The sequence below is a fragment of the Pinus tabuliformis genome, chromosome 8, assembly GCF_031772625.1.
Source record: "Pinus tabuliformis cultivar Carrire ecotype Pingquan chromosome 8, CPIR1, whole genome shotgun sequence".
NCBI classification, from domain to species: Eukaryota; Viridiplantae; Streptophyta; class Pinopsida; order Pinales; family Pinaceae; genus Pinus; species Pinus tabuliformis.
Window position 1 is genome coordinate 1,394,031,633 of NC_142294.1, and position 26,215 is coordinate 1,394,057,847.

At 41.0% G+C, this 26,215-nt stretch overlaps 1 protein-coding gene across 1 annotated transcript in view; it reads left to right on the forward strand.

Moving 5' to 3' along the window:
• LOC149240764 (GDT1-like protein 5) overlaps positions 1-23,141 on the forward strand; it is a 49,122-nt gene extending 25,981 nt beyond the window's left edge. Inside the window, exons 5-12 of the mRNA XM_089373813.1 lie at positions 21,040-21,128; positions 21,258-21,294; positions 21,461-21,517; positions 21,772-21,840; positions 21,972-22,016; positions 22,140-22,201; positions 22,464-22,536; positions 22,760-23,141. Coding sequence (XP_089229939.1) covers positions 21,040-21,128; positions 21,258-21,294; positions 21,461-21,517; positions 21,772-21,840; positions 21,972-22,016; positions 22,140-22,201; positions 22,464-22,536; positions 22,760-22,834 — 507 coding nt within the window. The 3' untranslated portion in view covers positions 22,835-23,141. The remainder of the gene's footprint in view (positions 1-21,039; positions 21,129-21,257; positions 21,295-21,460; positions 21,518-21,771; positions 21,841-21,971; positions 22,017-22,139; positions 22,202-22,463; positions 22,537-22,759) is intronic.
• Positions 23,142-26,215: the final 3,074 nt, after the last annotated feature.

The following is a 26,215-nucleotide window of genomic DNA, read 5'->3' on the forward strand; positions in this document are numbered from 1 at the left end:
TTGCTCAGTGTCATCACTCCCTTTATCCTTCCAATCATGACCATAAATCATAACATTAATAAGAAGGATCTTGATAGGGAATTTATAAACCTTGTTTCCCAGTCATCCATTCTTTATTTATATTAAAGGATCCTGTTACCCACCACTAGTGGGTAACCCCTATAGGAAATTTTTTTTCTTCTAGATTTGTCTTCAGTCGGCAGCCAACAGCCCCTTGCAGCCACCTGATAGCTCGATGTGCAATCTTTCTCCGGCACTTGGGCCAACCATTGTGTGCCCTTGCTTACCTATCATGATCATATGTTTGAAGGTGGGCCTTCCAACTCCTAAGGTATGCTTTTTCATTATGTAATTAGGTGTTTAAGCTTGCTTTTCTTGGGAACATTTGGACATGGAATAGTGGGGCGATTCGGCGAACAGAATGGGATTGGACTATACTCTTGTTCCCTCGCCTCAACTTGGTGGTTAGTCTTGTATCCTAGTCCCGTGGGATATCCTTTATGGTCTGCTAGCTTTAGGAGTGACACTAAATGGGAAACCCTAATTTTGGTTGCATGGTCTCGCTTCCCGACACCATATATCTCACTCCCATCTACTCATTATAACCCCTTTTCACATTTTTCCCATTCAAGTCCACATTTGTCCATTAGGTCCACAAGGTGTTAGCCTCCCCTTCCCCTTGTCCACACTTTAGGTCGGGTTTGGAACGATGCCCCAGAGGTTGATGCACCGAAAACGAAAGATAAAAGCATAATTTGGCCACATACAACAAGAAATGTACCACAAAATGCAAAGGATGTTTGGGACATAAAAATTTAGTGCATGGGAATAAGCCAAACATGAGGTCTACCCCCTATTAATTTGGCCATCACCCTGATTGTAAGGGCCCCTATGAGTGCCCCCCTGCATCATCAGGAACCCATGATTGTCCCAACCCCTAGTGGGCGATGATCTGCCGCACCTTAAGGGGGGAAATCATTTCTACATCATACACATCATACTTTCATCCCTTGTAGCCCCGAGTAGTAAAGGCAAAAGGCATATGAAGAAGGGTGGAAAAACAAAGGCCAAGGTAACTCATGTACCATGGTTGCTCCCTCCTACATCTATACATCCAATGTGTGGGCTTCCTTCATCATAGCTACACTTGTACCATGGCATGTGGCTTGGAGCCTTCCCTCTTGCCCCTACTCCATTCCATCATTATTTCACATGACACCTGCCATTTGATGGATATACCATGGACCTGTCACTCCCTTATAGGTTGAAACCACCTAATAGGGTCCTTTTTTAGCCTCTCTTGTTAAGCAAGGTAACACCATACATACTAAAGCCCATTTGGAAGGGCATGCCATTATGAAGTGTCCACTTTTGCCCCTAATTAGCAAGCTTATTTACTCAACTGCACTAATGGATTTTTGTACTGGAAGGTGAGGAGACACGTTGGATCTTATACACGATTGTAGGTGGGCTCCATCTTGGACTTGGCCTCCCTATATCGGATCCAAACCCTCTAGAGGGTCATAATGGCACTTGTAGGGTGAGCATTGAGAGCCATGGGTCTCCACCATTGCAGAGCATTGATTGCCACGCCATGGGATTCTTCAACACCACATATTGCTTGTTCGTGCCTTAGCCATGCAAAGATGATGATGTACTTGAGTCTTGGACCACGTTGCCCAACCGACCATACATTTGCACTTGGCACTTGGCAACTGATCCAGGGCCCATATGAGGTTTTGTCTCATCTAGAGAGACATGGGAGGGCACGTGTCATCTTCTAGCCCTCACTGATGGAACATCAAATTGTTATTGAACCACTGGAGACCCATGAGACCATTGAGTGTGTCCCACAACCACTTGGGAGCAACACATGATGTTTTGCTTGGAAATCAAGGGGCTACGATCTTCATTTATGGAGCCCTCCTCTTCATCATGGCACATAGAGGACTCATCTAGGCCTTCCAATGACCTTGCTTACTCCATTTTGCACTCTTTCGATCATCTTGGGATTGCTTACCATTCACTTTAGTAGCTATTTGGTGGGCTTATCGCCAAAAGGCATGTTATTTTACACATTAAAGTAAATTTAGGGGCATTTAGGCTAATTCGAACATGTGAGAGGCTCATATAAATAAGAGAGACCTCATTTCTATTTGATCATCACACTTGGGATTTTTGACTACCTCATTAGAGGATTTTCGTCCTCCAATTTTGTGGAGAGATTTGGATGAAGCTAATGCATTTTGATATTTGGAAAAGTTCGTTTTCTATCTTGGAGTTTTTTTTTGGCGTTCTTGTGGATGGATATACTCTTCATTGTCTTTTAAGTGATTTCTAATGCTATATTTATGAAATAATGAATGTCTAATGCATAGAATTTTATTCTTATGGTTATTATTATGCCATAATTCATGAAAAATTGTTTAAGGTCTTGATACTATTGGAAAATTTTGCATGTGCTACTCATAAGATGATGAATGAATGAATGTTCCTAGAGGATAATTTGCATCCTCGAAACTCCATAACAATTGTGATTGAAGTATAAAAGTCTAAAGTTGCCATGTCGCTGCATCCGTAAGTAGTGACGCTGCTTCTTTAGGCCTCCTTGAAGAGCGAAGTTGCCAGAACAAGACCGTTTTTTGACTCCAATCCTCCCAATTGCTAGGCACTTGTCCTAGATTCTTGGTGATCACATTCTCATCGAAACATCATTCTTTTCACCTCTTTTATCTCTCTTTCTTCGTCCCTTTAAGGATGAGGAGGCCTTTTAGGGCTTGGTGCAAAATTTTAGGGAGGAGGGAATTTGGGTTCTGTCTAGACAAGACTCTTCCTTAGTGTCTCCTCTAGGCACTCATAAGTTTTGAACGAATTTCAATGGTGGAATATCATTTAGTTGATGCCCTAGCTATCACACCAAGTGGGAACCCTAGAGGCTAATCCTTCAACTTGGGGAGTCTCTGAAGGTTTGAGCTTGGATACTTGTTAAAGTATATCATTTGAAACCTTTCTCTTGACTATCTTGACCTTGGATGAACTCTTACTTTGTCAAATATCTCAACCCTAGGTCTCGTATAGTGTTTCTCTCAAGGGGTTTTTTGTGGAAAGTCATCTTAACTTCTTCCAAAGCTTACACTTTTATTGAACCTTTCCATTGAATGAGCCATCCTTGCCTCACTTTGAACCCTACTATAGGCACATTGATCACAAGTGAGGGATACTAGAAATCCTCCCGTCTGTGAAAATTCGAGAAGAGAAGGGGACATAGGCCGTGGTGACAGTTGGCCTTTGCCCCAAATTGCTGTTGTGCCCTCTAGCTCTAGTTTATGTACTAGGCCTGCTAGTTTGTGCAATAACATATCCGAATCTCCAAGTTGGTGCCCCTCCCCTCACACATTCCTCCTTTTTATGATGACTGGGTCTTCTATTTTCCCACCTCCCGCCCTCCTAATAATGTGACATATTATGTAGTGGGTTGTCCATATGACAGCTTATAATAACAATGCATTGTATCTGTCCAATAAGCGTGTTCTTGTGACACGTGGAATGTAACACATATGGTATGCCAGAGCATAGAGACAGCACTTTGCTATTATCATGAGTAGGTGACAGTTCTTATAGTCATATACAGAATTCTATACTCTATAAATCAATGACATGGCAGTATATAACACAAGAGGGAGACAATATCTACTCCAGTACAACGTAGAAGAAACAAACGTATTGTTCAGGCATTAAAGCTGTGTGAACAAGCTTTTAACTCGTGCATATCTGTCACGGATCATTGGCAATATAGGAGGATGTCAAAGCCTGGGTCTGGCATTATAAATTGTGAGTTAACGTGACCAACGAAACACTCTGAATAACGGCAACAGACAATCATTAATTACAATAATGTTTGTTTAAGCTTCTTCTACTGTAAACAAAAGATACAATCTTCTATACAAGATCAAGAGAACCATGCCCAGCAGACAACACAAATTTATCATAATGCCAACCATTATAAGACTACATAAACACATATTTGACTGTAAGGTCATTAGCCAAATGCCAACAAGTTTTTCTTATTAGCAATCAACAAACCAGTGTAACAAATGTGCTCTGCCGGTTAGTGAAATAAGGGCTGCTAATAATTAAAGACAGCCCATCTAAACCAGAATTCTATGCCCATCATTAGGATTATGCATGAACAACACGTACCATCATGAAATAACAACAGATTAAACTGAGACAGCGCTTGGGATTACATATCATCAGTGTGTGGCAATTCATTGTCATAAATAATAAGTGCCAATTACCCAAATGTAACGGTGAGATGGCACATGGTTTTAACATTCACACATAAGTTATACATTTTGTCTATGTATCATTAAGGAGTGACATTACCATTGGAAGCTACAAAGACTGCATACTGTCACAACTTACTCTTACTATCTAAGTAAGAAAGTCATAATTTATTTGTTGTCACTGATTAGTATTAGCTTCTTTCTTCCCACAATTGCACAGTAGTTAGAGAGGGCATAATTCACTAGGATGCAGTAAGAAAATTACCAGAGACAGAGCTATGCCAAAACCCACTGTAATATCATGTGTCAATGGGCTAAAGCAAGGAAAAAGGCCTGGAACAGAGTCATGGTAAATCAAAACCAATTTACTAGATCTGCACATAGACAGGCAGTGTCATTCTAGCTAGACATTCCTCCTGTCAAACTCATGGGTTGCACTGAGGCAATAAGGGAACTTCCTCCCTGATATCATGATGTCTTTTACATGAGACAATGTTATATGTCATCTAGCAGATAGAAGTACTTTTGACATATAGTTTTTAACAGGACTTGAATGAAGTATTTCATTCTTGACTCACAAAATCCTTTAGATCACCCCCTACTGTACAAAGTAGGGATCCTACTTATTATTGGCGAACAATCCAGGGAATGTATAGACATAGTGGTGTTTAATTCTATGTAAACTTAGATCAGTATTAGGACCCTAACTCCACTCCCAACCATTGACAGACTACTTGTTGGAATTTTTAAGTCTAACCCGTTAGAAACCCTTCATGTACTTTCTGATTTATTCCTACCTACTTGTTCTGTTAATTAACAAGTTATTTACCATGTAAATACTGGAAACAAATACAAGTGCATGCTCAACACATTACAGATCATCAACTAAAGGAAACAGAAACAAGCACACCACTGACACCGTTGTTTTTGGACTAATGTCCCTGGAAAAACACAATGCGGGAAAATCGGTGCAACTATCTGAGGGTTTGATTTATTAAGCAGTTTCAGAATACAATTTGGGTGCCAAACCTGGCTCACCCAATAGAGAAAAATTTCGGCAGTAGTACCTCTCTACTCGGAAGCAGATATTTTGGCTGAAACCCCGGATAAACACTCCGGCAGCTCCACAGCTTCAATCTGCTCCACGAAACCCCAACGTCAGCCTCTCTGGCCCAGCGTTAGCCTAGCGTCACTCTGGCTTGGCCTGCGTCAACCTCTGGAGGCAATACATCAGTCCTCTGGCCCTCTGCGTCACTCACGCTGGCACTGCGCAGCTCCTAGCTACCTCTGTGGGAACCCTTGGCTGCTTCTGCATCCCTCTCTCCAGCTACTGCGCTGATATTCCCGATGCTATCTCTGCCTCTCTTCTTCTGTATTCGCTGCCCCTTAGCTGCAACTCTGATCACTCTTTCAACTTTCTTAGCAAACCCAGCCCCAAAAAGTTGAAATCTTGATCTCTTGGTGTGTTCTCCAAGTGACCCTCAAGCCTCCTCTTATACTTTTCTCGTTGACAAATCAACGGCCGAGATTAAGTCCCTATTCAACGGAAAAGATTAGATCTGGCTTGATCCATGACTTTTGGACCATTCTAACACAATTTTATATTAATTCACATCAATATTTTATTTTCCCTAAGTTTAGACTTAGGGACTCCATTAAAAATATTAATTATTTTAATATCTCCCAAACTGTTTAGAATCTGCCCAAACAATTTCTGGGTATTGGAGATCTCACGTGCCTTAGCCTCTCCACCAATTTTCGTGGCTAGAGCACATTCGATGCTACCTCAAATCAACACTCCCTCTTAGCGAGGATTGTGCTCTAGTAATACTCCTCACTGAGTATCACCCTGATCATCTGGCATCGGTCCCTGTGCTGATGCTAGGCCTGCTGCCCAACATCCTCTGCACTGCTGCATCCTGTACTGCTACCCATGGCCCTACCACTGCCACTACTGCATCCGTATTGCAACTCCCTCTGCATTTGTGCTGCTGCCCATGGCCCTGCCACTGCCACTGCTGCATCTGCACTGCAACCCCTCTCATCATGCTGCATCGTGCTGCCCATAACACTACCACTGCTAACTGCTGCACTGCAACTCAGTTACTGAGAAGTAAGTAACTGATCTCCCAACTTTGACATCTCTGTCAAGCTAGAGACACCCTCAATGCTGAAACTCCCTCTATTGCTGACAAGTGCTCCCGCTTTGACTTCTGTGCTGCTGCAACAACTCTATGCTTCTCGCATCGTTGCACACCTCTCTGTGTCATCTTGCATTGGTGCAACACTCCCGTGCTTCTCGCACTGCTGCCTCACTCTGTCTTGGGAATCCTGCACTGTAGCTCCCTTTGTCGCTCCATCCGCATCCGTCTCTACTGACATTGCTAATACTGCTACTCCTCTTTGGAGCTCCCGTAGCAAGGTCTAATCCAAGAGGCTGGGTACTTCAAGGATCTTGCCCCTCATCGCCTGTAGTCTGTCTGACTACAGCTCGATGTCTCCCCATTTCCGCTCAAGTGGTGTGTGAGTACTCATGGCACAGTCATCATCTATCTCCACTTCCTTCTCCGCCCTTGCTAGCGTTGCCTTGGTCTTGGAAGCCTCTCCTTTGCTCTTCTTCCTCGGACACTGGCTTGCATAGTGACCTAGTTCCCCATAGTTGAAGCATTTGACCTTGGAGAGGTCCTTCTTCTTCCATTTCTTATGCTTTCCCTCAGATGCTAGGGCAGCATCCTCCTCTTCCTCCTTCTTGATTCTGATCCCCTTGTCGTTGCTTCCGGCCTTGCTCAGCCTTTTGATCTCTTCTTGGCGAAGAGCAGCACACATTTCCTCCCAATTTGGAAGGGTCGCCCTGCCCAGTATGCTCTAGACAAACGCCTCCCAGTCTTCTGAGACTGCGTTTAGGGCTGTTCTCACCATCAATTCTTGATTCAGCGTGGCCCCTATGGAAGTCAGCTGATCCCGGATCTCCTTCAATCGACCGAGGAAGGGGTCGATTTGTTCTCCCTTCTGCATCTGGTATGATTGCAACTGATTTTCTAGTAACATCCTTCTCTGCACAGAAGTATGTTGGTACAATTTCTTTAGGGCCTCCCACATCTCATTTGCCGTGTCCTTTTCGGCAATATGTGGTACTAACCCCATCAAGAATGATGCTCTTGGCCCTCGCCATTGCCTCCTCGTACTTGTCGTTATTAGCTGGGTCAACTGGGATAGCTATCGTCCTCAAGGCGAAGTGCTTGACACGATTCCTGTCTAGAACGGATAGGATTCTGGCCTTCCAGACTACAAAGTTTGAGGCTCCGTCTAGTCTGTCCTGGTCTCTTACCCCGTTCACTGCCATCTCGCTGCTCCTCTACTTCCCTCCTGGAAGTTCTTGGTGTGACTCCCTCTGAGCCTCGATTTCCCTCCTGGAAACCCTTCTGCCAATGTCGAGATGCCCCCCACTCCGATCGTTAGTGTAGTTGCACCACTGATCCGGATTTCTCGGCTAGAAATCCTCGGTAGCAACTCCCTCCTCCTTGGCCTTGCCCTGTTAGGTATTGTTCTAACTACAGTACCCCACCAGCTCCACTCTGCAACTTACCCACAGCCTCCTAAACCCCAACAAACTGAAGGTTAGAGCTCCTAGGCTCTGCGCAATCCCGGCACCGCCAAATCAGCTTCCTTAGTCAACTACGTCAACCCTCCTGGCCTCTGCGTGAGGCTGTCTTTACCTTCCTCAGCCTCTGTGCTGCCTCTTCCTGGCTCAATCTTGAAGATGCAAGCACTGCATCACCCCTTCCTTGCTGCTACTCTACTAGGAACAACTTCTGTCACTTTGGACAATTGTTTTCTGCTGCTGTTGCTTTGCTCGGCTGATGACCTCAGTTCTCCTATGATCTGCAACCACGCTTTGATACCATGTTGGAATTTCTAAGTCTAACCCGTTAGAAACCTTTCATGTACTTTCTGATTTATTCCTACCTACTTGTTCTATTAATTAACAAGTTATTTACCATGTAAATACTGGAAATAAATACAAGTGTTTGCTCAACACATTACAGATCATCAACTGAAGGAAACAGAAACAAGCACACAAGTGACACCGTTGTTTTTGGACTAATGTCCCCAGAAAAATCCAATGTAAGAAAACCGGTGCAACTATCTGAGGGTTTGATTTATTAAGCAGTTTCAGAATACAATATGGGTGCCAAATCTGGCTTACCCAACAGAGAAAAATCTCGGCAGTAGTACCTCTCTACTCGGACGCAGATATTCCGGCCGAAACCTCGGATAAACACTCTGGCAGCTCCTCAGGTCCAATCTGCCCCACGAAACCCCAACATCAGCCTCTCTCTGGCCTAGTGTTAGCCTAGCGTCACTTTGTCTTTGCCTGCGTCAACCTCTGGAGGCATTGCGTCAGTCCTCTGGCCCTCTGCATCACTCACGCTGGCCCTCTAAGGCACTACGTAGCTCCTGGCTGCCTCTGCGTGAGCCTTGGTTGGCTCTGCGGGAACCCTTGGCTGCTTCTACGTCCCTCTCTCCGGCTACTGCGTTGATCCTCCCGGTGCTATCTCTGCCTCTTTGCTTCTGTATTCACTACCCCTCAGCTACAACTTTGATCACTCTCTCAACTTTTTCAGCAAACCCAGCCCCAGAAAGTCGAAATCTTGATTTCTTGGTGTGTTCTCCAAGTGACCCTCAAGCCTCCTCTTATACTTTTCTCATTGACAAATCAACGGTCGAGATTAAGTCTCTAATCAACGGCTAAGATTAGATCTAACTTGATCCATGACTTTTGGACCATTCTAACACAATTTTATATTAATTCACATTAATATTTTATTTTCCCTAAGTTTAGACTTAGGGACTCCTTTGAAAATATTAATTATTTTAATATCTCCCAAATTGTTTAGAATCTGCCCAAACCATTTCTGGGTATTGGAGATCTCATGCGCCTTAGCCTCTCCACCAATTTTCGCGGCTAAAGCACATCCGATGCTACCCCAAATCAACACTACCAACAGTGCAGTTGCCGCCCCCTAGCTTAGGACCAAACCAGGGATTCCAGAGGTTTATTCCCACCACCACCCTGCACATAGATGTGGGCTTATATTGGGATTCCAGAGGCAATTCTCCTCCACCCATTCGTTGATGAGGGACTCCAGAGATGAAATTTCTCCACCCTCACCTGATTCAAGGATATCAAAGATCTTCTCCACCCTTAAAGGATTCCAGAGAATTACTCCACCCTGAAATTGCAAATTCAGTACCTCCACCCCATGTTGGGAGTCTAGAGGTACAAAATCTGGTCATTGAGAAATAGAAACTAGTGAAGGGCAACCAAATGGCCTCCACTCATGAGGGATTCTAGAGTGTCATTCTCCACCCTCTGTTTAGTTAAGAACCCTAGTGAACCAATAGTAGCTATGTTTAATATTCACACATTTTCACCCACTAGAAGAGACTAGCCAATAGTCATGGCTGCAGTCTTTCTGCCCTAGGAAAATAATGCCAACCATGTGGTAGCATTCTAGGATATATATGACAATCACATTATTGTAGGACCATGCTACGCACAAAAAGCTTAGAAATCATTTATGTAATATGTTTAAACATCATGGACAATGCCAAAAAAAATAGTGTAAGCAATTGAAATCACAAACAAGGTTTCATGGAATAGCCAATTACGCCTTTATTGATCTATATCCTAGGGTTTTGAATGGTCTGACTCACCTCTGGTGCTACGACCTTCCAACTCATGTAGGACCTAGGTCTATTCTGCTTCCTTCGTGATGCTACTAAGACCTGTGTGTTTGTCGTATCTCCTGCAACAAATATACTTAGTTTTTCTCCTCGGTTACTTCTTGCTCCTTTTTGCGTTCCACAACTGCGTTCTCATCCTGCTTCCCTCTTCTCTTCCCCCCCTCCTCCTCATCTGACTCCCTTCCCTTTCTACTATTCGAATCCATATTTCTTGGTTAGTTAGGGTTCTAGGTAGTTAGGCCAGCCCAACTGTCTCGCATAAACAATCTCGTAGGCGATGGAAGTCTTCAATAGCCAAGTGCAATTACTTTCTTGAAGTTTACAATGGTCACATAGACATATTCATTCACATTAGCCATATGAGATCCAAATGCATTTACATTAGCTATGTATAATCTAATATAACCAACTGCATTGACATTAGCCACTTGTGAAATATAAAGTAACCCAATATATACATTTTCTTGAAATAGCTACATAGGGTTCATAAAGGCCATGTACATGCCTTATATGTATTTACATTATTTCCAATTAATAACTAAGCATTTAAGCATGTTCATACATATATGGATAGGCATGTTTACTAACTTTTCCATATGTATACATTGATCACTGAACAATTACAATGATTCTACAAATGCAATGTGATCAAATGAAAGTACCATCACTGAAACCGTCAACACAACTTCTACCTACTTGCAAGATGACTAGGGTCATTACACTAGCGGTGCTGTTTGTCGTCGCTGCCCTTCTCGTCCAATTGTCTGCTGTCTCTTCCTCACTGTGTGGCTCCCTTCCTTGCTGTGTCCAATCTTCTGTAGCCATGACCCAACAACTCCCCTTTGTGGTCGATTGACCACAACTTTTCGTTGGTCAGTTGGGTTTCTTGGCGGTGCAGTACTCTCATGACATCGTTGGCTGGTGGATGGGTGGCTGCCAATAACCAACTTTCAAGCCACGTCCCTTTTATATATATATTATTTTATTTTATTTTACAGAATGGTCCACTTTAAAATTTGTCCCCGTCCACACAAGTTTTTTTTTCTTGGATGCAAGATTTTTTTTTCACTTTAGGGCATTGTACGATTGATTTACTTGGGCCTCTTTAGAAGATAATTTCAGCTCGTACAATCAAAGGCTGATCCTGGCCTTGGCGATCCAGTACAAACTTGGCACATGTGATTCAAAGATTAGATTTCTTCAGAGTTTCTGCTTTGATACCATGTTAAATTTTCTTACCCTAGCAGTCTCACTATAGTTTATAGTAGAATTACATCTACTGAATAAAAAGCATAGCTAGGGTACTAACAACATTAAATACTGTGAAATCAAATTCACCAATCTCAATCAAAAAAATGACACACAAATTCTATCCAATCAGAGTTCTTCATTAAGCTTTGATCTTACTTGGGCTTCCTTCCTGGGAAAATGGTCTAGCTGAGGAATTACATACAACACTATATCTGATCCAGCTAATCAAACCCTCCTTGGTTGATTTGGGTCTCGCTTGTTGCTCCTTCCTCGGATCCAACACACTCACTAAGAAGCCTCTCTCAGTCTTGTGTTGTTGTATGGTGTGTGTTCTCCCTCTCCCTAGCCTTGCTTTTTATAACTTTACATTGAGCTAAATCCCTAATTCTAATCTTCAAAGCAATTGACAGCCGAGATTAGATCTTGCCTCACTTGAGATCAAGGGCTGAGATTAAAGCATAATCCCTAAAGTAAATAATTTACTTTTCCTAAGTTTAGCTCAATAAGCCAACATACTACTTATGCGCTTTTCCTAAGTTTAACTTAGGCTAAGTTACATTATCAACTTCCTTAGAGTTGAGCAAGTGTTCTAAGGAGATTTTGGGCGATTTCTGCATGCCTAAACACTTAGACCTATGTAGAAGTACTTGCCCAAGCTACAAACATCACTAGGGGCTATGGTGGTCCCCTCAAAACTGAGATGTCCTTAGAGCATGTGTAAAAAGCTATGTTGCACTGGTTTTGGGGACAGGGGAACGACGGGGACGGGGGGACGAGTCCCCGGAACGGCTAGAGTGCACCCCCAAATTTTCAGGGGATGGGGGGTTGGGGATGACAATATATATATATATATATATATATATGTTGTTTCAAGCTAGTATTATGCACAACCCTTACACTCGCCAATTAAAATCTCAAACAATTTGAAAAGGGGTTGAGTGACATTCCATTATTGGCCACTAGACATGAGCTTTAGCTTTAGGAAACTTAAGTGTAACTACTTTAAATTTGTAATAAGGTCCATGAACAATCTATCAAGGAGAATTGTCTTTATATTAGTTTTTTTCCTCATATTTCTTGTTAATGATGACTATGTTAAACACAAAAGGCATTCCCTTTTCAATAGGTTTTGCAAACTTTTATAGCTGTGTTGAAAACCACTATAAAATAATTTGGTTTTCTAATGATATTAAATTCATATTTCAGATTAAGAAGGGGACTAAATATGAATTTATTTAAACATTTAGTACTCAATCCAATTCACAACTATCTGATTTTTTTACAATGCTTTGGGTTGGGATGATGGAAGCACTGAACTTGAATGAGTCCTCGAAACCCACATAAAATATGTAAAAGCTGAGATGATCCTAAAAAAGAACAAGAAAAATAACTACAAGGATCATCCTTTTAAAACATTGTATTTTCTGTTTTCTTGACATGGAGGGTGCTCTTTTGTAATTTTACCATTGAAAATCCAATATCTAAATCACTAGAAATCCAAAATGAAACCCATCATACAAAACCCATGTTTTGAACTGCAACTTGTACACAAAATTTAGATTCAATGCATTCCAAAAAAACTAAATGGGAAAAATGATCATACTGTTCAATCATCAATGCCCATGATTGTCAAAACTAAAGTTTTGCGCTTGGATTATCCTTAAAACCTTCCCAAAACATCCCTGAAATCTGCCCATAAAACCCTTGAAATCTGCCAAAAACATCCCTGAAATCTGTCTGGAACAGCTAGCTAGCAAGTCCCCAATGGAGTCCCCAACAGTTTGGAGATGTTTCCTAAGGGTCCAAAATTCCCCAGAATGCGGGGATGTAGCGTACGTGAGTGTTTTTGGGGGGGACGGGTCCCCATGCAACATAGGTAAAAAGGTAGTTAATTATCCACCTATCAATCTTCCCTCGTGGCACTCATCAAACTAGCCCCCTATTTCTTCTTAAGAACAGTAATAAAGACCATGATGGGTGGAGTGCTCGCCAACACTGAATGTTTGACCAAGTCTGTAACCCTTTGTGTGCTGCTTGTGATTATTTTAGGTAGGGTGTTCTGTTAAAATTGGCAACTAGGGCTAAACTCCATGTGGGTCATCTTATTAATGGAAGATGATATTTTTCTTGGATCCCTCTCATCGAGAGGTGTAGGATTGATCTAAAGATCGTCTGATTCTGATAAGTATTCATGGAGATATGAATTTATTTGTGTTATGGGACAATTCGTCAAGGTCGGCCAACAACCAAATAAACCCCACTTGTGCTCAACGTTTTAGTATAAATGCAGGTGGCCTTCAAGTCATTTCAACACATTTGGGATCTCTTCCTCTTTACTTGTCTTTGGGTTTTAGTAGGAGGAGAGATCCTAAGGGATAACGGTGCCCTAATCTAGAGGGCAGAAGCCGGAACTGTCGGGAACTATCGGAACAGTTGGGAAAGCTGACGCAGAGGGCAGAAGCCAGAACAACCGGAACTGCCAGGAACAACCGGAACTGCCGGGAATTGTCGGAATTGCTGTGAAAGCTGACGCAGAGGGCAGAAGCCGAAATTGTCGAGAACAGCTGGAACTCCCAGGAACAGTTGGAATTGCCGGGAATTGCTGGCACTGCTAGAACTGCCGAGAAAGCTGACGCAGAGGGCAGAAGCCAGAACTGTCGAGAATTGTCGGGAACAGCTGGAACTACTGGGAACAGCCAGAATTCTCGGGAACTGTCAGAAACTGTCGGGAAAGTTGACGCAGAGGGCAGAAGCCGGAACTACTGGGAATAATCGGAACTACCGGGAAAGCTACACAGAGGGCAGAAAAGGCTGACGCAGTCCCTAGAGGCTGATGCTGGGGTTTTTCGTGGCGCAGATTGGAGCTGAGGAGCTGCCGGAGTGTTTATCTGGGGTTTCAGCCAGAGCATCTGTCTCCGAAGGAGAGTAGCGTGCAAGAGACAGCTAACTAACATTGGTATAGTTGTATGGTACTTAGCAACAAATACACCAAGCATGCAATGTTACAGCGAGCATGCAAGGGACAACTAGCATGCAACAACAAACATGCTAAGGACAACAAGCATGCTAGGGACAACAAGCAAGCAAGGGACAACAAGCAACGTGCAGCCAACACATAGGTCAGTATGGCAACATGGTGCAGCAATGGCACATAATGCAGTACAGTGATGGGTACAATCATGATTAATGAAGCGTGATGAGATGCAACATAGTGATGATGGGTGCAGCATGGTGCAGCGCGGTGAGGTGCAACATGATGACGAAATGTAGCACAACGATAGGTGAAGGAGTCACCTTGGAGAGTCAGTTGAAGCATCATGTCTTCAACTGATCTCATGTATCATCTTCTTAGAGATGATCTATGCTCTTATCTAGATAAGTCAAAGTGTTGACTTCTGTTGTAAACGTACCATCTCTCTCTCTCTGTGCTGAACTATTGAAGAACATATAAGAAGAATTGATCAAGGGTTTCCCCAAATTGGGGTTTGTCCCTAGCTAGCGCCACATCTTGTGTCCTCTTGTCTTGGCTTGTCTTCTGCGATTTATGTTTATGCTCTATCTGCAGTTTACTTTAATGTTGATGTGATTGCTAATCTGGAAAAGATATTGAGCTAACTGTGAAAATTGAAATAAATTGCTCTAAGCATAGAACATACCTAAAATTAACATGTTCTCTATGCTATGCTTTGACTATTCTCTAGACTTGCTGGACAAACCCCTTCCATCAAACACACAGTTTAGACCTGAGCGATGCATAAAAAGGTAATAAGGAGTTGGATCTATTTCTGCTGCAATTATCAGCTCTTCAAATCTTGTTTGCCACATGCCGGAAAAGGTCTTTACTGGTGATGTGACCCTTTAATAATGTATCAAGTTTGCTGGTAATAACAATCCTTGGTTTTGCGATATCAAATGTGCAAAAAATACAACAATTTGTCTTCCAGTGATGGGCTTAAATATTTGATACAGGGAATTTGCATAAATAGTGAAGAAGAGCCCACAGAAGGTGATCCAAATCAGCCACTATGCAAGGCACAGGATGGTCATAAAGTTGGCTAGGGAAATTCTCCACCAGAACTCACATTTCCAACTATTGTTTGATGATGAAACTGGCTATAAAATTTGTCAACCAATTACTAATTATGAAGAGAAGTCAATCTGCTACTAACTCTGTAATAAATGTGCCTTCTTTTTCTGACTTAGTTACTGAGAAGTAAGTAACTGACTTCACCCAAATACTGACATCTTGGTCAGTCTGGAAGCATCGTGATGCTGAAGCTACCTCTGCTGCCACTGCGTTGCTGAAAACACCTCTGTGCCTCTTGCACTGCTAAAACCTCCACTGCGCTGCTATAGACTTTTGCACTCTAGCATTGCCTTATCGCTCCACCATACTTTGCTCCACCTGACACCTGTCATCATGCTACTATCATTAAGGGCTCCCGTAGCCGGATGTGATAAAAGGTATAGGTACCTCAAGGATCCTGCCCCTAGTATGTAGTCCTCCTGACTACAACTCAACATCACCCCATCTCTTCTCTAGAGGCACATGAGCACTCATGGCACAATCGTCATCAGTCTCGACCTCTTTCTCTACCTTCGCTGGAGCTGCCTTTGAATCAAAAGCCGTTCTCTTGTTTTTCTTCCTGGGACACTGGGATGCATAATGTCCCAGTTCCCCACAATGGAAGCACTTAACCTTGGAGATGTCTTTCTTCTTCCTCTTCCCTTGCTGTCCCGCAGATGCTAGAGCCGCATCCTCCTCCTCCTCTTTCTTGATTCGACCTCCCTTGCCACTACTCCCCGCCTTGGTCATCCTCCTGATCTCTTCCTGGCGAAGAGCTGCCCACATCTCCTCCCAACCGGGAAGAGTAGCCCTGCCCAAAATACTTTGGACAAATGTCTCCCACTCCTCGGAGACTGCATTTAGGGCAGTCCTGACCATAAATTCTGGATCCGGTGTAGACCCCACAGAAATAAGCTAGTTGCGAATCTCTTGCAACCTGAGAAGGAATGGATCTATCTGCTCTCCCTTCTGCATCTGATATGACTGCAGCTGATTCTCCAATAGCATCTTCCGTTGCACGGAAGCCCTGGTATAAGGTGGTCAAGGTGTCCGACATCTCCTTTGCTGTGTTCTTCTTAGCAATATGTGGTATGACATGATCTTTGACCCCGTCTAGGATCATGCACTTCGCCCTTGCCATTGCATCCTCATACTTCTCGTTCTCAGTTGGGTCAACTGGGATAGCCACGGTTTTCAAGGCAAAGTCCTTGATGTGATGTCTATTCAGCACTGCCAAGATCCTGACCTTCCAAATGACAAAGATGGAAGCCCCGTCCAACCTGTCCTGATCCCTTAGTCCTTTCACTGCCATTTTAACTCCTCTTCTAGACTCCCTTTAAGTCTCGACTCCCCTTCTGGAAATCTCCCTCTAAGTCTTGATTTCCCTTTTGGAAATCCTCTGGCCAACTGTTGAACTGCTCCTCTCCAATCCTCCTTGCATCTGCAACTCGAATTTGGATTCCTTGGCTAGAAATCTGCCGAGGTAATGACTCCCTCTACCTTAGTTCTGTCTCCTTAGACATTGTTTTGCTCAGACAGAAACAACGTCCCACTAGCTCCTCAAATCACAATCTGCCCATAGCTCCCCAAGCCCCGACAACTAAAGAAATTGAGCCCTTCAGGCTCTGCACAATCCTGGCAAAGGCTGAATCTGCTCCTCCTGGCCACAGCGTCGATCCTTCCTGGCTGAGAAAGATGACTGGGCATTGTGTAGGTCTGATCTACCCCTCTTTGCCTTTGCGCTGACCCTCCTCCTAGCTCGAAATGCTGATGCAAACTTTGCGTCACTTCTTCCAGAGCTACTTCTGCTCTCAAACATCGCTATCTCTCAGGACAACTACTACTGCTGCAAATTTCAGATTTCTGCTGGTGTCTTCAGTCCTCCTGTGATCTGCAACGCTCTGATACCATGTTGAAATTTCTAAATCTGACTCATCAAAAATCCCTACTACATTATCTAGTTTATTATCTCCTACTTGTTCTTTCTATTAACAAGTTATTTATAGATATAAATATTGAAATAAACACAAATGTAGCCTTAACCAATGTTTTAAAAACTGGCCGGTCTAAACCAGTAACAGGTCAAACCGGTCGGTTAACAAGCCTACCAGGTCAAACCGACTTAAAAACCCGTTTACCTCCTCATTTCGCCCTTTTTTTTCCCTAACCGGTCCTAATCAGCCAGTTTGTTGTCAAACCAACCGGTTTATTGCCAGGGCAACTATAACCCCCACAAAATGCATTTTTGTGAGTTTTGAAGCTGGTTTGAGGGAAATTTGGGGTTGTTTTCCTCCAAAAATAGTCCCTCCAAGAAAAACATGCCTACCCTCTCATTTTCCTGACACATCTCAACCCTAACAATGTTGGCAATTAATGGTAATGTTAAGTTCTTGAAGTAAAAGTGACATTTCCTTTAATTTTCATTTTCATCCTTTTACTTAAATTTTTAACATTACTATGAAATGACTCAGGATGTTTGAGAGTGGTTTCGACCTCATTGGATTTCATATGGAGAAACTAGAATTTTAGATTTCACTCAAAATTCAGCAGACTTAATGGTTTTCAGGATTTCATGGTTTGGGGGTTTGCAATGTTTCCATTTGATTCTATCATGCGTGAGGGTATGAGATTGGCATTTGATCAAGAGCATGAAGCCCTTTAAGAACCTTGATCGTGGTGGCATTGATTGTTGAACTTTGTTGATGTTGGTGGTACTGATTGTTGAACTCCTCTACCATGGCCTTAACAAGAATGCACCCTTCACTCAAAGGAAAACAATTGGTTAGGCATGCTAATCTTTTTCTACCACATTATAAGGTTGAGGAGATGAACCCTTCACTCAAACCAAAATCATTGGTTAGGCATGTTAAACCTTTTCAATTTCTATCATGTTATAAGGTTGAGCAATCCAAGTCTGAAGACTTTGAGCTAGATGATGTTCATGTATCTCTTGTTGATGATGTTTATGTATTTCTAGTAGCGTTGAATCAATGATGAGTTTCATGAGTGACCATGTTGATTAGTGATTTGTAGTTTTGATGTCTATTTTTGCTACTACTACTAAAGTTGTAGAGGAGTTTTAGGAGTCCTCAAACTCGGAGGCATATTATTGATGTAACTCATGTTGATGATCTCTTGTTTAGTAGTGGTGATGAGTTTGATCATGATGAGGAGTGATCATGTTGTTGATCACTGATATGTAGACTTGTAGTAGTTCAGTGACCCCATAGCTTAGAGCATTGTTTTCGGACTCTAGAGGCCATTTAGAGCCTCATTGATTATGTATTTTGTTGCGGATATGTATTGCACTCAATGCCATTTTGATATATTCACCTTTACATGGTATATAGATGAGCAAACCTTGCATATTTTGTTTCTATTGGCTTGGAATCATGGTTTTAAATCTTAAAAATAGTTTTTTTCATTAAAAATTAATTATTTAATGTATTTTTTTAAACCGGTTCGTTTAGACCTGACCAGTCCCGGTTCAACCGGTTCCAGTTCGAAACCCGGTTCATTAGGTGGACTGGTCTAGTCACCAGTTCCGGTTTTTAAAACATTGGGCTTAACACATATATAGATCAACAACTGAAATAACTGAGACAATCACACAAGGGACACCATTATTTTTGGACAATCGTCCCCGGAAAAATCCAATGCGGGAAAACCGGTGCAGCAGATATGAGGGTTTTATTATTATGCAGTTTTTTGAATACAACTAGGGTGCCAGAAATGGATCACCCTTCAGAGAATTTCCTTGGCAGAAGTACCTCTCCTCGGAGACAGATATTCTGGTTGATCAGCAACTGGATGATTGATCCCACAACAACTTTGACAGTTCCTTAGCTGGACAACGAAAGCTGCTCCAAGCTTCTCTCTGGAACTGCGTCACCCTCTAGGGACTGCGTCACCCTCTTCTGCTCTGCGTCTACCTCTCAGCTCCCAGTCTGCCCCACGAAAGTTCCTCAACGCTGCCTCTTCAGCGCAACGTTAGCTTTGCTAGCCTCTGCTGCCTCTGCGTCTTCTGCGTTGGCCTCCTCAGCCTTTGTGTCAGCCTTCTTAGGCTCTATGTTGTCTCTTTGACACTTTCTCTGCCTCTTTGATATGTATTCTCGTTCTTCTGCTGAATTGCCCCTCGCTGCAACAGATCACTAACTTGATTTCTCAGCAAACCCTACCCCAGAAAATCGAATTCTTGAACTTGGTGTATCTCCAACTGACCCTCAAGCCTCCTCTTATACTTTTCCTGTTGAAGATTCAAGGGACGAGATTAAGTCCCTAATCAACGGATAAGATTAGATTTGGCTTGATCCTCGTTATTTAGAACATTCTCACCCATATTATATTAATACACATTAATATTTTAATTTTCCTAAGTTTAGACTTAGGAACCCCATTAAAAATATTAATTATTTTAATATCTCTTCATCCGGGTGGAATTTCCCCAAACAATTTTTGGGCCTTGGAGATCTTATATGCCTTAGCCTCTCCACCAATTTTCATGGCTAGAGCACATTCGATGCTACCACAAATCAACAAATTCCAGAACTTTGCTGTACCTGCTAAAACTGCTGCAAGAAGGTGAGTAAACAAGTAGTGGGATGAATCCAAAATTCACATCAAACAGCTCAAAATATTCTTGTGTGGGCATTTGCATTATTGTCTTAACTGTACACATATCACCACTCACTCACAAACGTTCTCCCAGGATTGATCTTTTGTGCACAAATTTACTATGAACAGAGAAATCTTGTTACACATTGGGTATCACAAAGCAAATGAGCTTTTTCTTTTCAATGTGTTTACACCTTAATCTGCAAATCCATGTATCAGTTAATGTAGTTTGTTACACTCTGCTATGCCCATGGTAGAGTAACATTGCCAAAATTTTCAATGTCCTCCAGCATCAAGTATGTTTTGGTCTATAGGGAGTTGAAAAAGAACAGAGTATTTTTCCATCAATAATTTACTTGGAAAACAGATAGAAGCATTGTTAGTGACTGTCAACAGATCTGAACGTCAAAGTGTGTTTATTTAGTGTCACACCAGAATTTTCAAGTTCTGCTTGGCATTTCCAGATTTCAGAGGATTCTGAAGACGTAGGCCAACCCTACCAGAGAAGTGACAATGATGTTTGCACTTCAGAGGCTTCTCGATAAGTAGGTTCATTTAGGATAAATGGCAATGATATTCAATAATGGATGGTGACTTATATTTGTCGGTGTTTCTTTCGAATTCAGGCTTTTAGTTGTCATTGTTCTGTAGGGCTATAATGTATTTGTGATTCGGCATGTCGTTGTATTTCCTATAGATAATATGGAATCTTTGTGAGTGGACATTAATGTATCGTTGTATTTTAATTTTCACTGCTAACTAAAAAATCAATGACTTGTTCAGTGTAGTAAATGTTGAGTTTGATGTTTGCTTATTTATATGGGTTATTCTTTGATCATTACATAGGAAATGTGTGCTTATTGTTTCTGATATTTATGTTCTATAATTTTTAACTTTTCATGTTCCCTGACCCCTGTGGCATACTCTGAATGTGGGGGGATATTTTCCTCCCTCAGTTCGATCACCTTTTCCCCTTATCCCCACATCTTGGGTTAATATATCCCTTTCTTGAGATGCTATTTTGATTCAAACTCTTAACTGAATATGTAACACTTCTTTATTAAAACGGTGCAGCTATCTCGGAAGTGGACTCATCTTATTACGACAGTCTTGTTCTTTGCATTTGGATTGTGGTCATTATGGGAAGGGCTCACGGAGGAAGGGTGCACTTGTCCTACACCTATTTCTTGTCTTACTCTCAAATTGTCTTGTCAAATCTGGTGAAATTTTTGATATTATTTTTGCTGTTCTATGCCCCATAGAGTTTACATGTGACAATTTTTTTCCTGCAGAGAGTCAGAAGAGTTGGCTGAGGTGGAAGCTAAGCTGGTTAGTTACAGATTTAACATATTTATAACTAAGTTACATGGCTTTCAGTTAGCCAGTGGGTGATTATTAGACAACTATTATATTTTCAATTCATGCACAATGCAACTGTGGGAATTTTAAAAAATTGCGTGGAAGACTGGAATATTCATTGGGTGAATGGGTGCAGTCTGTTGACTTGAAAGATAATGGAAGTTCCGCTAAGGCAACAGCAAAGGCACCTAAGGTATGGGAGTAACTGCAGAAGCCCTTTTTTGAATTGAGGAACATTGAATGTGATTTTATTCCATTCCTATGTTTGTTGATTGAGAAATTGTTATTGTAGCTTTGGTTTACATTTTGAGCTTATTATAAATATGTGTTGTTAAGCTGTTTCTTTCATGTATGCATGGTGTGAGCAAGGAGTTGGAGCGTCGAGTACTTTTGGCTTTCAATATACATGTTTGTCTGTTTATAGCTAACATTTATTAATGTTGGTAGGTGAATGACAATATGAAAAAACAGAAGAGACCGTTCCTTTCTCAGCTTTTCTCACCCATTCTTCTAGAGGCAAGCAATCTCCTTTAAATAAAGGCCAAACTAAACAGTGTAAACTTTGACCTTTCAACAAGATTATTTCTGGTATCTGAAGATAATTTATTCTTTTGTGTTTTTTTATGTTCTTCATCCCACATTTGCAGGTATTCTCATTGACATTTTTTGGAGAATGGGGTGATAAGAGTCAGGTATTAAATGGTTCTCATGAAAATGGGTTTCTTAAGGAAAAATTTGAATGAATTATATGGCATCAATGCACATTTTCTTCTATTTGGAGGTAGTACTGCATTATAGTTTGACAACTTTTGCAGATTGCTATAATAGGACTGGCTGCAGATGAGAATCCAGTTGGCGTAGTTCTCGGAGCCTTTTTGTATGTTCCTTCAAGGATATATTGGCCATGAAAGATACTTTTTCTGTCTATGAAATTATTAATAATATGGACCTTCAATAGATTCATATAGCTAGATTGTTTCGTTAGATATACAAGATTAGTCTTTACAAATATTCATCAGTCAACGATCTAATGCTTGTGTAATAGTACTATTTGACACATATCAACAATAAACTATTATTCGTAGGACGTTTCTGTCATTAAACTATTTTGGAAATAATGGTGCGTTTCTTCATTGTAGAGGGCAAACTCTCTGTACAATTGCCGCTGTGTTAGGAGGCAAGAGTTTGGCATCTCGGATATCTGAAAGAATGGTAAGTTGTTCATGCTGGATCCATTTTCTGCTGTCTAAGATGTATTTCATATTGTACTGATTATTTTCTTGTTTTCTTTTTTGCTATGTCAGTTCCACTCTGGTAGAATTGTTTTGGTGCATTTGGTATTCAGCGTTTGCTGTCAAAAATGGAGAATTCCTGAAATGTTAACTAGTATATCAGATTATACTGAATACTTTCTTGTTTGCTATTTGGAGAACAGGTTTCATTGGGCGGTGGAATTCTTTTTGTTGTGTTTGGCATTCAGTCTTTGCTGACGAAAGTGGAGAATGCCTGAAATTCCATTAAATGATTAAGTGCTGTTTTATTATATTTTACTGTGGCCATGTCTGATGCCCATGATTATTTCTTGCTTAATTGTGACATTTTAATTTCATGCTATAATTTCCAGTTCAATTTCCAGAGTCTACAATGCTTATCTTGGAGCAATGAACACCTAAACACCTTCAAGAATTTCTTTCCAGCATCTGTTTTTCCAGTCATGAAACACCATGGAAATTTTCAGTTTGTAGGGTTGTCTGTGTTTCAGGTTTTTACTGGCAGTTTGTGGAATCAATTTGCAACACTAGTTATTAGGTATTGTCTTCAAGATTTTCCTGCTGGGATTTGGTGATTACTTGGGGATTGTTTGGCTTAATCTTTTGTTTGTAAGGGACTGAACAATGAGTTCCCTGTAAGATTTGATTATTATTCGTCTTTCGTAGCAATTACTGATTGAATTTATACCATAGAAGAGGAACATGCTCACAAATTTGACTGCCAGGTTTGCATTTACCGCTGTTTATTAGTTTGAAAATTTTAAGCTTTCGCAAAATATTTAATAAAAAAATCAACTGTCATGAATTCTCACATCCATAAAGTTTGAGAACACTCTGAAGACAGACACCAATGTCTACTTTATATGACAATTGTTATAGTCAGTATATGCTTTTCTACTGGTGGTTTCTTTGAGCGGGTTGCGATATTGGAAATATGGACTTTAATGCAGCTTTTTATAGTTGAAGATACTAATTTAAGCATGGTGCTACTCTCTGTGGAGAGATCTAAAATTCTGAATATTATCACTGTTCTGCACTTCTAAGTAACCAGGAATGGTACATTAAGTTGAAGGTTGATTTTGTCCCGTGCGTATGGTGGGATCTATGAGGATCTACCTCTATTCACAGAATATGAGTACACCCTGAAAAGCACAGAATATACTCATTGTAGGGAAATATATCTAACACCCTGAAAAGCACAGAATATACTCATTGTAGGGAAATATATCTAACGAGGATGACTGTAACATAAAGTTAGTCGGTTCACGAAGGGTCAAGACCCAATATTATTCTAGTGGCGTCTACTACGGTCTATGTTAGTCCAAAAGAATACGCACATACAAGGTAATTCATCTAGCCAAACTGACTCTATCATAGGTTTAGTAATGGTTTCTCTTCACCATGCATTCAATGGATTTCTTCTTGGAGCTCACCATTCATTAATTATATATCTTTGTGGTAGCTAGTGATAATAATTTACGTTCATTAATCTCAATGCTCTGCCAATGAAAACAATACTGTTTTATGCCTGCTTTGGCGTTGTTGTTACTCAAAACATACATATTGCATCTTTTTAATTTGAATTATGATCTTTGATGAGCACCAAATGTTTTGATATTGGATAGCTGTGGTTGGGCCTGAATTGGGTTAACAGTCAAGCTATTCAACACGGTGAGTCTTTTTTGCTTGACAGGTTATTGGTTGGATTTCTCACCAATAACTCTATGTTCACTTAAAGAGTTAACAGTGCTCTAGAAAAATATAAATTCATTCGACTGAGGACAGAAATCACCAAAATAAGAGCTGAGATTCGACACAAATGTTGGCTGAAATATTTGCTTTGTGTTTTACCCAAGGCACGGAGATGATAGTTTAATGATGCAAGTCAGATACTTGTTTACATGCAGAGACAGATTATAATGTTTGCCAACTTTGTGCATGGTTTGTTTGGTAGTCAAATCTCTAGTACCTTTACCCATGAGAATGCCACTGGAAATTGAACATAACGGTTCTCATAGCAAGAACGAAACAAACAGTACTAATACTAATCGTCTCTAGGGAGTCTTGAGTACTTGTTCTATATGCTAGACAATTACTTACATGACTGTCATATGTAGTAGGTATTTGAGGATCTACCTAGATTGACCTTGTGGCAGGATAGTTGACATTACTGCAAATTTACTTAGGACCATGAGATGGAGCTCATTTAGAGAACCATTTGATACACGAGGCCTCAAGTGGAGAGGAATCAAACAATTGGGAAATTAGTACATGGAGAACAAATGACTCCTTTGCAGGGGTTGAGTAGCAGAGTGACCAGGGAGAGCTGTTCAAGAAATCTTATCAATGGAAGAGAGTAGGAAGATACGGATCAAATGGATAAGGAAATGGTGATGCATCGATCAAATCTTAGAGGGGGGAGTGAGCATGCTAAGTGACTCCAAGGGGCATGACTTCACAATTCTCATGGTTTAGGTTTGACTCAACACATGGAGTTGGAAACTCAAAGCTTCTTGTACATGGACATAGATCCTTAACCAAAAGATGAAATTGAGATTCAAAAGTTATGTTTATTGAGGAGGTGGTGGGTGCTCTAAGATATTATTTGAGATTTGAGTCTATGCCTTTAAAATGTGAGATGATTGACTTCGCTTTGGTAAATAGCTACAAATGACATGAAAAGAGAACAAGGTACTAAGTGAAATATGTGATACATTGAGAGAGGCCTTTGGAGTTTTAATTCAAGGCCAATACCACTCTAGTCCCTCATAAGAACCTAGATTACTTACCATATGATTTTCTCAGACTCCACGGCCGGGATATATTATGTATACTTGACTCATGTATGATCATTGGACATGTACAAGAAACCCATTACATAATGTAGAAAATTCCAATCAAAACACATTCTATTTAAATGCATATTTATATAAAGTTGTATTTAAAGCTGCTATTTGAGAGTTTATTTTATGTGCCTATTGTAATATGAAATGAAAATATGAAAATAAATATTGTGATTCACCTAAACTGATTGCAACTAAAATAAAAAGGAATCAAACAACATGCACAAATATCTGACACTAAAGTTGGGAAAGAAGGAAAGACTATGAATGCAATCCATTGTCAAAAAGGTTTTATTTGTTTAAGGTTAGGTTGCATCATCCCACCAAGGTTGTGAGATCTTACCAAATAATGTTTTTTAAAATATAACACAAAAACATATAGGTGCAACCAAATAGAAGTGAAAGAAAAATAAAAAAAATGATTAATATTGGTTACAATGTAAGGGTATGGGTTGCGAGGACTGGTACAAACAATGCTAGATGCTTATCAATTAAAATTAAAAATATGATTAACACTGGTTACAATGTAAGGGTATGGGTTGTGAGGACGGGTACAAACAAGGCTAGATGCTCATCAATTAATAGTGAATGAGCAGTTGGAGAGCTATTTCTGTGTGAAAGGAAGGTTTCCATGGTTGGCTTAGAGTTGTTAGGTGGTTAGTGGGTGCATAATAATTTAGTTGAACTCAAAATTTTGGTAAAAACATTGCCAGTGTGCCCAAACAATTTTAATCCCATAAAAGGGGTGTTTTCTATGAAACATATGACTTAAATTAG